Source organism: Mustela erminea, chromosome 19 (assembly GCF_009829155.1).
Source record: "Mustela erminea isolate mMusErm1 chromosome 19, mMusErm1.Pri, whole genome shotgun sequence".
Classification (NCBI taxonomy): Eukaryota; Metazoa; Chordata; class Mammalia; order Carnivora; family Mustelidae; genus Mustela; species Mustela erminea.
In genome coordinates, this window is record NC_045632.1 from 6,980,357 (window position 1) to 6,993,799 (window position 13,443).

The 13,443-nt window shown below is 40.5% G+C and overlaps 1 protein-coding gene across 3 annotated transcripts in view; it reads left to right on the forward strand.

Annotated features, from left to right (window-relative positions):
- Positions 1 to 10,549, forward strand: part of LOC116579136 (zinc finger protein 432-like) — a 58,549-nt gene extending 48,000 nt beyond the window's left edge. For 2 of the 3 annotated variants that reach the window (XM_032324116.1, XM_032324117.1), the window contains exons 2-5: positions 1,150 to 1,353; positions 3,493 to 3,619; positions 3,879 to 3,971; positions 7,518 to 10,549. In XM_032324116.1, coding sequence (XP_032180007.1) covers positions 1,336 to 1,353; positions 3,493 to 3,619; positions 3,879 to 3,971; positions 7,518 to 9,472 — 2,193 coding nt within the window. In that variant the 5' untranslated portion in view covers positions 1,150 to 1,335 and the 3' untranslated portion in view covers positions 9,473 to 10,549. The remainder of the gene's footprint in view (positions 1 to 1,149; positions 1,354 to 3,492; positions 3,620 to 3,878; positions 3,972 to 7,517) is intronic. The other variant, XM_032324115.1, reaches the window with a different exon arrangement.
- The last annotated feature ends 2,894 nt before the right edge of the window (positions 10,550 to 13,443 follow it).

A 13,443-nucleotide genomic window follows, 5' to 3' on the forward strand; every position in this document is an offset into this window, starting at 1 on the left:
GAGAGCCCGATGCGGGCCTCGATCCCAGGACCCTGAGATCATGACCTGAGCCGAAGGCAGCGGCTTAACCCACTGAGCCACCCAGGCGCCCAGGATCCTTTCCTTTTGCTTGAAGAACATTCATGTTTGCTGTGACACAGGTTTTCTGATGAACAATTCTCTCTGCTTTTGCCTGAAAATGTCTTTATTTCAGTTCTATTTCTTTTTTTTTTTTTTTTTTAAAGATTTTATTTATTTATTTGAGAGAGAAACAGTGAGAGAGAGCATGAGCGAGGAGAAGGTCAGAGAGCGAAGCAGACTTCCCATGGAGCTGGGAGCCTGATGCGGGACTCGATCCCGGGACTCCGGGATCATGACCTGAGCCGAAGGCAGTCGTCCAACCAACTGAGCCACCCAGGCGTCCCTTCAGTTCTGTTTCTAAAGAATATTTTTGCTGACCATCCTATATAGGTTTATACTTATAATTCTCTACAAAGTATCAAGAAATGGATGGTAATGAGAAATTAAATAAGACCCCGCTTAATATTTGCTTAGCACGATGTTCTCAAAGTCAAAATGTATGCAGCCTGGGATGTAAGAAGACTTTTGAAGAGGGGGATGGACATGCCTGATTTAAAAGATAATGGGGCACCTGGGTGGCTCAGTTGGTTAAGTATCCAACTCTTGGTTTTGGCTCAGGTTGTGATCTCAGAGTCATGAGACTGAGTCCTCTGTTGGGTTCGGTTCTGTGCATGGATCCTGCTTGGGATTCTCTCTCTCCCTCTCCCTCTGCCTCTCTCGTGCTCACAGTTGCTCCCTCTTTTTCTATAAGTAAATTAATTAATTAATTTAAAAATTAAAATGTGTACACCTTAACTGTCTGTATGTCCTCGTTCCTAAAATGAATCCACCTAAGGAGTTCTCTGCCACTGGGTATCACACTCTTCTGGGTCTCTGTCCCACATTCCCTCTGATAGTCGTAGTGCTTCCACTCTACAGAAGAAGGGTGCTTCCCAAACATTCTGAATTTTATGTTTTCTTGGCCCAGAGTGCTTAATAAAAAGACAGATCTTTTGGGGCCTTGGTATAAGGCGAATACACAGCAACAGTGACAACATCTGGGCCTAAAGAGAATGTGCCACTCAGAGTAATTTGTTTTTCAACCTCTAGGTGCTGGCTCTCCAGGAACTAGACAAATCAAGGGAAAAGGGAGGAGAAGACTCCAAGACTTAGATGACATAATTTCTGGGGAAACCATTGACTGGAGACTGAGATTTTTGAACAGAAATTTAGAGCTGATCCGGAAGAGCTAAAGACAGAGCATCCGAGTTAGCAGCCATTTCCCCAAATCAAAAGATGATGATCCAGGCCCAGGTGACTTTTGAGCTCTTTTATTCTTTCCTTTATTTCCCAATGGATTTGTAGAAATTGACTAAAAAAAAAGATCAGTGCAATTAAAAAGAAAAGTTTAAATTGAGAATAGCAGGATCTGGAGAAAACTGGGCAAAGTAGGATCAGGAACCTATTTTTCATAGGATTCATACTTTGTGATTCATGTTGGAATGAATAAATGTGACTGTGTAAGACCCTATAGATCACATGAGCTGTCAGTTTGCTGCAAATATCTCTGACAATCATCACAAGAGAATCTTGGTAAGTTACATGGTAGGCATTACTGTGATATGTCTATTGCCAACACTTCTGACACCAAACGTGTGTTTTTGTGCACAAATGACAAGTTCTCCAACTCTCCAGATACCACCTGTCTACAGTTTGATTCAATCTTGACACTGACTGCATGGATTTCCTGTCATACTCCACAAGTGTTCCCTCATGTCAGATGCCAAGAATTTGGTGCCCAGAGTACTCGTACTTCTGACTTGACTACAAATAGGCCGTTCCCACAATCCCTTTGTTGGTTTTGATAATTCACTACAGTGACTCACATAATTCAGTTTACCAATTTATTATAAAGGATAAATTTATTATAATTACCAATTTATTATAAAGGATAGAAGGTTGAAACAGGCAAATGGAAGAGAAGCCGAGAGCAAAGTATGGGAGAAGGAGCAAGGACCTTCCATGCCTTCTCGAAATAAGCCACCCTCCCAGCACCTTTATATGCTCACCAACCTGGAACTTCTCTGAGCCCTGTAGTGTAGTGTGAGTCAGTGTTGTTGTTTTTGTTGTTTTTAAATATTTATTTGAGAGAGAGAGCATGTGCATATGTGCACAAGGTAGGGGGTACAGAGGGAGAGGGAAAAACAGACTCCCCACTGAGTGAACCGGATGAGGGGCTCATACCAGAACCCTGAGATCATGATCTGAGCCAAAGTCAGATGCCTAGCCCACTGAGCCACCCAAGTGTCCCTTGGAATGTTGGTTTTTTTATGGAGGTTTCATCATTTAGGGGCAATTGATTAAATCACTGGCCATTAATGATTATCTCAATCTCCAGTCCCTCTCCCTCCCTGGACAGCTGGGGTGGGGCTGAAAGTTCCAGCCCTGTAATCAGTAGGTTGGTTTCCCTAGCAACCAGCCATATCCTTAGGGTATCTAGGGTCCCACTAGTGTTACCTCATTAATATATATTCAGGTATGGTTGAAAGGAGCTTATTATAAGTAATGCAAGATGCCCTTCCCACCCCAACCACTTAGGAAATTCCAGGGCTTTAGGAGACCTTGTGCAAAGAACCAGAGATGAATACGAAATACAAACTTCTTATATCACAATATCACAGGCATCAAGTGTGAGGAGAAAACAGACTGGTTCCTTGAGGGATGTTAATATTTCATGGCACGTAGGTCTGAAGTTGACATAGGTCTCTGATGGTTTTTCAGAGAGGTATTGTGGTCAGTGAGGTCCTTAACTGCCCCTACTACTTATAAATGTAAAAATGTGTTTCCTACAGCTGTTTCTTCATTGTATCTGTTCCGGTATTAACCCTACCTAATGATATGCACACATACATATATGTTTGTCTTTTTACATATGTGTCCATAAATATGTTCTTTATAGTTTTAAAAAAAAATTTTGCTTAGTCATCTGTTAATCCTTTTGCTTTGTACATGTTTTATACAGTTTCTTTTGTTTATTTTATTAACCACTGAAATAAGTATGTATTGTCTTATCTGCAGTCTCTTCGCTGCTGGTTTTGGTGTTAGCTCGAATGCTTATGGTGCATTTAGAAATCTGTACTATTTGTCTGCTTATAAGTGTTATGTAGTTCAGTATTGGCAAAGAGGCTCTCAAATATATATAGATTATAGATTCCTACACTAGCAAGAGGATTTTGTGATACATACTACAGAAATTTTCTTAAATTTTCAAGTTCATTGAATGAAAGAAGAATGCACATGACATAATATACAAGATTTTTTCTATCACAATGTATTAAAGAATAAAAACCACCATTTCCTATATAGTGAAATGAGCAGAATAACTTCCTTTATCTGTTTTTTCCATATCACCACAAGAATATCACTTCATTAAACATAACTGTGTTATAACAGGAATTCCTGACTTTTGATGATGTGGCTGTGGACTTCACCTGGGAGGAGTGGCAGCTCCTGGCCCCTGCTCAGAAGGACCTGTACCGGGACATGATGTTGGAAAATTATAGGAACCTGGTGTCAGTGGGTGAGGACAGCTCCCCTGTGAGACTCACAGGCGCTCTGCCAGTGGCTCTTTCTTTCTCAGCTACTTAACTCTTTAATACTCTGAGATGGGAGATCCTCAGATCCTTCTCTTGCCTTAGACAAGACTGTATAATGTCCCATCTTCTGAGAGAAAAGCCTTGATGTTACAGATATGAAACCTGTTTAGTTCCTAAAATATAACATTATCCCTTCTTGATGTACCCCAGTCCCCTGAGTCTTCTGTCTTTTCTCACGAACAGGGTATCACGCCAGCAAGCCAGATGCACTCTCCAAGTTGGAGCGAGGAGAATTTTGGACGAGAGAAGATGAAATGCACAGTCAGATCTGCCCAGGTGAGTGAGAACTGGCAAGGTGGCCGGCTCATTAGTGTTAGGTCATTCAGAGAAGGCATCAGGACTGTGACCATGTCAGGAAACATCAGCAGCCGTCCCTGTATGTCTCTTCTCATATGAGAATTCTTTTTCATTGTTGAAGTTTAGAGGAAAATATGCTCCTTTTTTTTCTTTTGAGTTTGGATCCCTGTTTATTTATTTATTTTTAAAAGAGATTTTGTTTATTTATTTGACAGAGAGAGAGAGAGAGAGATCATGCGTAGGCAGGGAGGCAGGCAGAGAGAGAGGGGGAAGCAGGCTCCCTGCCGAGCAGAGAGCCCAATGCAGGGCTTGATACCAGGACCCTGAGATCATGACCCGAGCCAAAGGCAGAGTCTTAACCCACTGAGCCACCCAGGCGCTCCTCTTATTATTTTTTAGAAAGATTTATTTCTTTATTTTTAGAGAGAAAGTGTGCATGAGCGGGAAGAGGCAGAGGCAGAGAGAACCGTCAAGCAGACTCCCTGCTGAACACAGGATCTTAACGCAGGTCTCGATCCCACAACCTAAGATCATGACCTGAGCCAAAATCAAGAGTCGGAGGCTCAACCTACTGATCAACCCAGGCTCCCCTTTTTGAGTTTTTTTTAAGGATTTTTGTTTTTAAATATCCAACATGGGTATTTTAAACACCCAACATGGGCCTTGAACTTGTAACACTGAGATCTAGAGTCACATGCTCCAGTGACTGAGCCAGGCTCTCCCTCCTAGGATTTTCTAATCTTCCTCATCTTCACCCACTGTCACAGTGTTGTTGCTTGTGTTACCACCCCTCCTGCAATGAAATTCCACTTTCCAGGCCTCTCTGGAAGAAAACAACTTTAAGTTCATTACTTTCTTCTTACTACTTTCCTTACCTGCCTTACTAGGAAATAATGATTTCCTTCCATAATATCTAACCCCACCTTGGATGCTTTGTCTCCATGATAACCTGGTTTTTCTGTGCACTTATGTTGTTCCTTGGCTCCCCTCCCCCACTTTCCCACCAGAACCCTGGAGGTTCTCTCTCCCTACTTCTGTTTTCATTTTCTTCTCAGTTCTCATAACTCTGAAAAGCTTCCTCTATTCCCATGAATTAATCTCTTTCCTTTCTCTCATACATCCTAATTGGCTTCTCTCTTAATACAGTCTGCTTTCTTTCGATGTATTTTATCTTCTTGGTAGCAGCCTATGACTTCACATTTTGTGTATGAGAACAGGAATCATCTTCTCTCCATCTTTTTAAAAAATTTAGGTTCTTTTTCAGCTCAACACAACTACACATTTTAAATTTCTCCCTATCCTGGCATGTTTTCTACTTGCTGAGGTTTCTTCGTTTTTGAAGGGGAGTGGGGTAGAGAGAGAATTTTAAGTAGGCTCCACAGCCTGACACAAGGCTTAATATCACAACCTGAGATCATGACCTGAGCAAACATCAAGAGTTGGATGGTTAACTGACGGAGCCATCCAGGTGCCCCTGAGCTCCCTTCTTAAAGGTCATTTGATTAATAAGAAAATATCTTTTTTAACATGCTACATGATTTCCAACCCAAACCAGGTCATAACTTAAGTCTGCTTCAAGTAATTTCCTTCATGGTTTTGCTAATTCATATTTTTCTTTAGTTACTAGATACTATCACTGCATTTATTTTCCTAAAGCTTTTGTTTTCACTTTTATTTTTTTTTTTTTTTGGTAATCCAGTCAATCACGCCCTGACACTGGCTGTGGCCATTTATTATTACTTTCCAGTTTCTAAAGTAATGGCAAAATGGAATATCCCCTAATTTTTTAAGACCTTGACTCTGATTCTTTTTTTTTTTCCTATTGAAGTGTAATTAACATACAGTGTTATGTTCATTTTGGGTACACAATATAGTGATTCAACAATTCTATGTATTTCTCTGCTCATCAAGATAAGTTGCTCTTAACTCCCTTATCTATTTAACCCATCCTCCTATCCACCTTCTTTCTGGCAGTTATCAGTTTCTTCTCTCTAAGAGTCTGCTTTTTTGTTTGTCTCTTACCGCTTTGTTCACTTGTTTTTTTCCTTAAATTCCACATATGGGTAAAATCATAAGGTGTTTGTCTTTCTCTGGCTGACATATTTCACTTAGTATTATATCCTCTAGATCCATTCATTTTGTTGCAAATGGCAAGATTTCCTTCTTTTTTACGGTTTAGCAATATTCCATTGTATGCGTATTGCGTATACCATATCTTCTTTATCTTTTTTCCCCAAATTTTTATTTAAATTCTAGTTAGTTAACATATAGTTTAATATTGGTTTCAGGAGTAGAATTTAGTGATTTATCACTTACATACAACACCCAGTGCTCATCACAAGTGTCCTCCTTAGTACCCATCCCATTTAGGCCATCCCCCACCTCCCTCCCTCCAGAAACCCTCAGTTTGTTCTCTGTAGTTAAGAGGCTTATGGTTTGCTTCTCTCTTTTTTTTCCTATGTTCCATGTATCTTCCTGTATGTTCATTTGTTTCTTAAATTCCACATATGAGTGAAATTTTATGATATTTGTTTTTCTGACTGAATTATTTCACTTAGCATAATACACTGTAGCTTCATCCATTTCATTGCAAAAGGCAAGATTTCATTCTTTTTGTTGGCTGCGTAGTACTCCACTGTGTGTATGTCTGCATATTACGTCTTCTCTATCCATTCATCAGTTGGTGGACATGTGGGCTCTTTCCATATGTTAGCTGTTGTTAATAATGCTGCTATAAACATCAGGGTGCATGTGCCCCTTCAAATCTGTATTTTTGTATCCTTTGGGTAAATACCTAGTAGTTCAATTGTTGTATCATAGGGTAGTTCTATTTTTTTTTTTTAAAGATTTTATTTATTTGAGAGAGCAAGTGAGAGAGCACTAGTGGTGGAGAGGGAGAAGCAGGCTGCCCATCAAGCAGGGAGCCTGATGCAGGGCTCGATCCCAGGATCCTGGGATCATGACCTGAGCCGAAAGCAACCACTTAACCGACTGAGCCACCCAGGTGCCCTAGGGTATTTCTATTTTTAACATTTATTTTTAAAAAAGATTTTATTTATTTGAGAGAGTGAGCTTGAATGGGGGAGGGGCAGAGGAAGAGAGATAAGCAGACTTCCCGCTGAGTGTGGAGCCCAAAGTGGGGCTCAGTCCCAGGACCCTGAGATCATGACCTGAGCCGAAGGCAGACACTTAATGGTCTGAGCCACCCAGGCACCCCCAGGTGAAGGCATTTTTATTTATTTTTTATTCTTTAATTTTTTTAAAAAGATTTTATTTATTTATTTAACAGATCACAAGGAGGCAGAGAGGCAGGCAGAGACAGAGGGAAGCAGGCTCCCCACTGAGCAGAGAGCCCAATGCAGGGCTCAATCCCAGGACCCTGGGATCACAACCCAAGTGGAAGGCAGAGGCTTTAACCCACTGAGCTACCCAGGCGCCCAATGTGAAGGCATTTTTAAAACAGTTTTATTCCAGGCTAAGATTATGAGAGATTACAGAGTGATTCATTGTTCTTTTCTCTCTTAGAAATCAGGAACGTTGATGATTCTCTGCAACGTCACTTGGAAAATCGAAGCAATCAGAAGAGTGTGGAACAATGGTGTGAACATGATACATTTGCGAATATTCTTAATCAGAGTGAAAGTCATTTCCTGTTAAAGCAAAAGTATGATATATTTGACTTATGTGAAAAGCCTTCAAAATCAAATTTAAGTTTTGAAAGCAGGGGTATAAACTATAATTCAAAGAACTCTGAGTTTAATGAAGATGCGAAATCCCGTCTTCATACTAACCATGAACAATTTTATGGTGTAATAAAATTTCCTGTAAGTGTAAAACCCATCAACAGTAATTCCCAGGTCATTAAACAGCAGAGAATTCACAACATGCAGAAAGCCCGTGTATGTGGTGACTGTGGGAAAGCCTTTGTCAAGGTGTCTCAGCTCATTGATCATCAGAGAGTTCATACTCGAGAGAAACCTCATGGATGCAGTCTGTGTGGGAAGGCATTCTCTAGAAAATCCAGGCTAACTGAACATCAGAGAACTCATACAGGACTGAAACACGAATGTACTGAATGTGACAAAACATTCTTCAAGAAATCACAGTTCATTTTACACCAGAAAACTCATATGGGACAGAAGCCTTATACATGTAACGAATGTGGGAAAGTGTTCATCAAGAAGTGTCAGCTTATTTATCATCAGCGAACTCATACAGGAGAGAAGCCCCATGCATGCAGTCTATGTGAGAAAGCCTTCTCTACAAAGTTCAGTCTCACTACACATCAGAAAACTCATACAGGAGAGAAACCTTATATATGCTGTGACTGTGGAAAAGGCTTCATCGAGAAGAGGCGTCTTGTTGCACATCAGCGAACTCATACTGGTGAGAAACCTTTTATATGCAATGAATGTGGGAAAGGTTTCACCTTGAAGAACAGTCTTATCACACATCAGCAAACTCATACAGAACAGAAATTGTATATGTGCAGTGAATGTGGAAAAGGCTTTTCAGTGAAGCACTGTCTGATCGTACATCAGCGATCTCATACAGGAGAGAAACCCTACACATGCAGTGAGTGTGGAAAAGGCTTCACCTTGAAGAGTCCTCTCATCAGACATCAGCGAATGCATACAGGAGAAAAGCCCTATGTGTGCAGCGTATGTGGAAAAGGGTTTACCATGAAGAGTGATCTCATTGTACACCAGCGAACTCATACTGCAGAGAAGCCATATATATGCAATGATTGTGGGAAAGGCTTCACCGTGAAGAACCGTCTGATTGTACATCAACGCACTCACACAGGAGAGAAACCTTATATATGCAGTGAATGTGGGAAAGGCTTTCCAGCAAAGATACGGCTGATTGGACATCAACGAACTCATACAGGAGAGAAGCCCTATATATGCAATGAATGTGGAAAAGGCTTCACAGAGAAGAGTCATCTCAATGTACATAGGCGCACTCATACAGGAGAGAAACCCTATATATGTAACGAATGTGGCAAAGGCTTAACTGGGAAAAGCATGCTCATTGCCCATTTGCGAACTCATACTGGGGAGAAACCGTATATATGCAATGAATGTGGAAAGGGCTTCACCATGAAGAGTACTCTGGGTATACATCAGCAAACTCACACTGGGGAGAAACCATACAAATGCAATGAATGTGATAAAGCTTTCAGGAAGAAAACCTGCCTCGTACAACATCAGAGATTTCACACAGGAAAAACTTCCTTTGCGTGTCCTGAATGTGGAAAATATTCTTTGCGTAAAAATGACCTCATTACCCATCAGAGAATTCACACAGGAGAGAAACCGTATGAATGCAGCGAGTGTGGGAAAGCCTTCACTACAAAGTCAGGGCTCAATGTTCATCAAAGGAAACATACAGGAGAGAGGCCCTATGGATGCAGTGATTGTGGGAAAGCTTTTGCCCACTTGTCAATCCTTGTTAAACATAAGAGAATTCATAGATAGTCACTTTGGGATAACCTGTTGCCAGTTGTAGGCCCTCAAGATAATAGTATGTAATGAAAATAACAGTGCAAAGAATGGTATCATCTTGAGTAATCAATTGTGTCATATTTTATATTGAGGAAAAAATTTACAAAACAACTCACAATCGTCCTTGATGAAAATGTTTTAGGACATTATACATCTAAAAAGTGTAGATTGAAATAGATTCTATGAATGTGAAAGATGAGGAAAGCCTTCAGTGGGAAGTAGACCCTATCATGTGATCATCACAGATAATGAGTATTTCCAGTTGGCAGAAATGTAACTGTGGGGAAACCTTTGCCCGGAAGTAAGACCTCAATAGATGTCAGTTTACACTAGACAAGTACTTCCTATGGCAATTAATATAGTAGGGCTTGGAGTAATATATTTGCCAGGAAATCTATACAGAAATAACTTAGGAACACATTGGATGTGGTGGACTTCAGCAAAATATCAGGCAACTTAGAGGAAAGAAGCCTTGAAGCCTTGGGGAAATGATGAATGAGAGCATTCTGTCACATCTAAACATAATGGATAGCACGCTGCACAAGCATCCAGAACAGGATACTTAAGCTATATTTGATTGCCTTGTCATTGATTTTATAAATTTTAAATAGTGGCCGTTACTCTCACCATGAATCAAATTTTAATATGTACAGTGCAGGAGTGTTCTATGCCTGTGTCATTATATAATTAACTTTAGAATTTCTTTAGTTCCAAGTTTGTTATTATAGAATACTTGAAGTATTTCAAAATGAAGCAATATGTTAATTTCATAGTATAACAAAATATTTGGATGTGTTTAACCAAGTTATAAGTACCATCAGTTTTGAATTTGAAATAAGTTTAGAATCACAAACACTGGAATATTTCAGAAATTTCCTAAATGCCCTTCAGCCAGCTATTTCCAAAGGTAACATTTTACATAACCAGAGTTAATTATCAAATAGAGGAAAGTGAAATTATAATGCTTTTAAACACAGGATTTACTTAGGTCTCACCATTTTTTTTTTTTTTAAGATTTTGTTTATTTATTTGAGAGAGACAGCATGAGCAGGAGGGAAGGTTGAGGGAGAAGCAGACTGCCCACTGAGCAGGGAGCCTCATGCGGGACTTGATCCCTGGGATCATGACCTGAGCTGAACAGACACTTAATCGACTGAGCCCCCCAGGTGCCCTGATCTCACCAGTTGTAACATGTACTCATCTTTCTTTCTTTCTTTCTTTCCTTTTTTATATAGTTTTAAGAAACTTTATCACATGCGTAGGTTTGTGTAACCAACACCACAGAATGTTTTGTCAACACAAACCTCTTCATGCTACTCCTTCATAGTCAAATTTTCTGTGACCCTGACCCCTGACATCAGAGATTCTGTAAGTTTGTCATTTACAGACTATGAGGAAAGTAGAATCATTTAGCACTTACTCTTTGGCCTTGTGAGATAATAGAAAATACATACATTGGTCTGTACCCCTTGTTTCCTGGCACACATTCCTAAAATCCTTGTAAATTACTAAGTGAGGAGTGCACTAGGGGAATTCTTTTTTTAAGATTTTATTTAGTGATTTGACAGAGATCAAAAGTAGGCGGAGAAGCGGGCAGAGAGGGAGAGAGAGAGAGAGAGAGAGGAAAGCAGGCTCCCTGCTGAGCAGAGAGTCCGAAGGGGCATTTTTTATTCTAATGAGGCAGCACTGGGTGGGCTCCTTTATGGCTTCTGGATTGGGACAGGTCCCCAGAGAGAGACAAAGCCATAGTCAGAAGCTTAGGACTTCAGCCTTGTCTCCTCTCCCTTTCCCTCCCTACCCCCAATCCTTCAGAAAAGAGAGCGGGAAATTGAATTAATAACTGATCAATTCTACCTGAGGATGCCTCCATAAAACACCAATGGCAGGTGAATTTCCAGGTGGGTGAACACAGCCCTCCACGTCCCCAGCACTGGTGGAGAGTGTGGGTAGAGCACGGAGAGCACCGCACTCGGTCGCGGTCACCCTCCGGGGAGCCCTCGCAGGCTGGGGTTCTGGTGCGCCTGACTGGGTGTGGGTCCCGCGTGAGGGGCCTAGCCGGTGAAGCAAGAACGCGTGTGGGGACATGTGCCATATTTGGGGTTTTATTTGGGGCCAGTCACCAAGGAATGCGAGCTTGAGTTAAGGCGTAGTCTTCAGAGACTGATGATGAAAGGACGATGGTCAGGGCCCAGGGCCTGTGTGTTAACTCAGGCTCAGTGACTGAAAACTAGGTGGCAGGTGCGGACCCGTGATCACTGCCCTTAGGCTACCTTAGGGATGTCACCCAGGGGTCCTGACAGGGAGCAGCCTGCTACGGTAGGGGCGGGAATTTCCATGGACCAGAGCTCCTGGGGTGAACTTGAGATTGAATTTGAGGTCAGTGTGTTTGGGGAGTGCAGGGTTTGTCTGTGTTTGGGAGCATTGGAATCTGGGAGTTTTGAGACCCATAGCCCTGGGCTAGTGGGTGTTTTGAGGCTCAACCTTCAGATGGAAACATTTCCTTTTAGTCTTTTGAGTCGCTTCTCAAGTTTCCTAGAAAAATGGGAAGAAAAATTTTTCTCCTACACCCACTCTTCCCACTGTCCCCACAGAAATGGGAGTAGTTCACCATGATCAAGTGGTGTGTCCATGACTAAAGAGGGGATTTTTAACTTAAGACCAAATTTACTCTGATATTTCCTCTCAGGTTTGACACAAGTAAAAGCAACCATTGTCCTAAATGCTCCTCCTCCGTGAGAGCTATTTTGTTAAAAGAGATTTTTTAGATCACGTTTCAAAAAATTGGGGTCATCTACATTCAAGACTCTGCCTAGCTTCTAACACTCCTGTATGCTTTTGTATTGTCTCTAGAAAATATCAAAAATTCCTTTTGCTCCCCCTTATCAGCAGCATTTTCTACTCAAAATTTTTTGGATTTTGGCAACTCCAATATCTGAGTCCTTGTATCACACAGCGGTTTTAATTTGTGATTTCCTAATACTGATCATCTTTTCATATGCTTGTTTGCCATCCATTTGTCTTTGATCAAGCACCTGTTCAAGGTCTTTGCCCATTTTAACAGAGTTTTCTTATTATACATTTTATATGAGAAAATCAAGGAAACATGATTTCTGAATGCATTATTGTATTCCTGGACAGAAAAAAGATAGTAGTGGAAAAACTTATGAAATATGAATAAAATATGTAATATAGTTGAGTATTACACAATTTTAAAAATTAACATATAATGTATTATTTGTTTCAGGGGTATAGGTCTGTGATTCATCAGTCTTACACAATTCACAGCACTCACCATATCACATACCCTGCCCAGTGTCCATCACCCAGCCACCCCATTCCTCCCACCCCCCTCCACTCCAGCAACCCTCAGTTTGTTTCCTGAGATTGAGAGTCTGTTATGGTTTGTCCCACTCTGATTTTGTCTTGTTTCATTTTTCCCTCCCTTCCCCTATGATCCTCTATCTTGTTTCTCAAATCCCTCATATCAGTGAGATCACATGATAATTGTCTTTCTCTTACTGACTTATTTCACATAGCATAATACCCTCTAGTTCCGTCCACATCATTGCAATGGCAAGATTTCATTTTTGATGGCTCCATAATATTCCATTTATACAATGTTGTTTTCTTAATTTGACAAATGTACCATAATTATATAGAGTAGTCACATGAGAGGAAGCTGAATAAAGCATATGTGAACCCTTTGTAGTATTTTGTGACTTTTATATAAATCTAAGCTTTTCTGAAAACAAAAAGTTTATTAGAAATAGATATAACCTATGTCAATTATATCTTAGTACAAATGGGAAAAATAGGTGTAACCTAATTTTATCACAATACCTCATTGAAAACATAGTTCCATATTATAAAATGTTTATGCATATCTATATATGATATTATTATTAAACAGCTGTAGTAATATAGGTGAATTTGTAGGGCGGTAA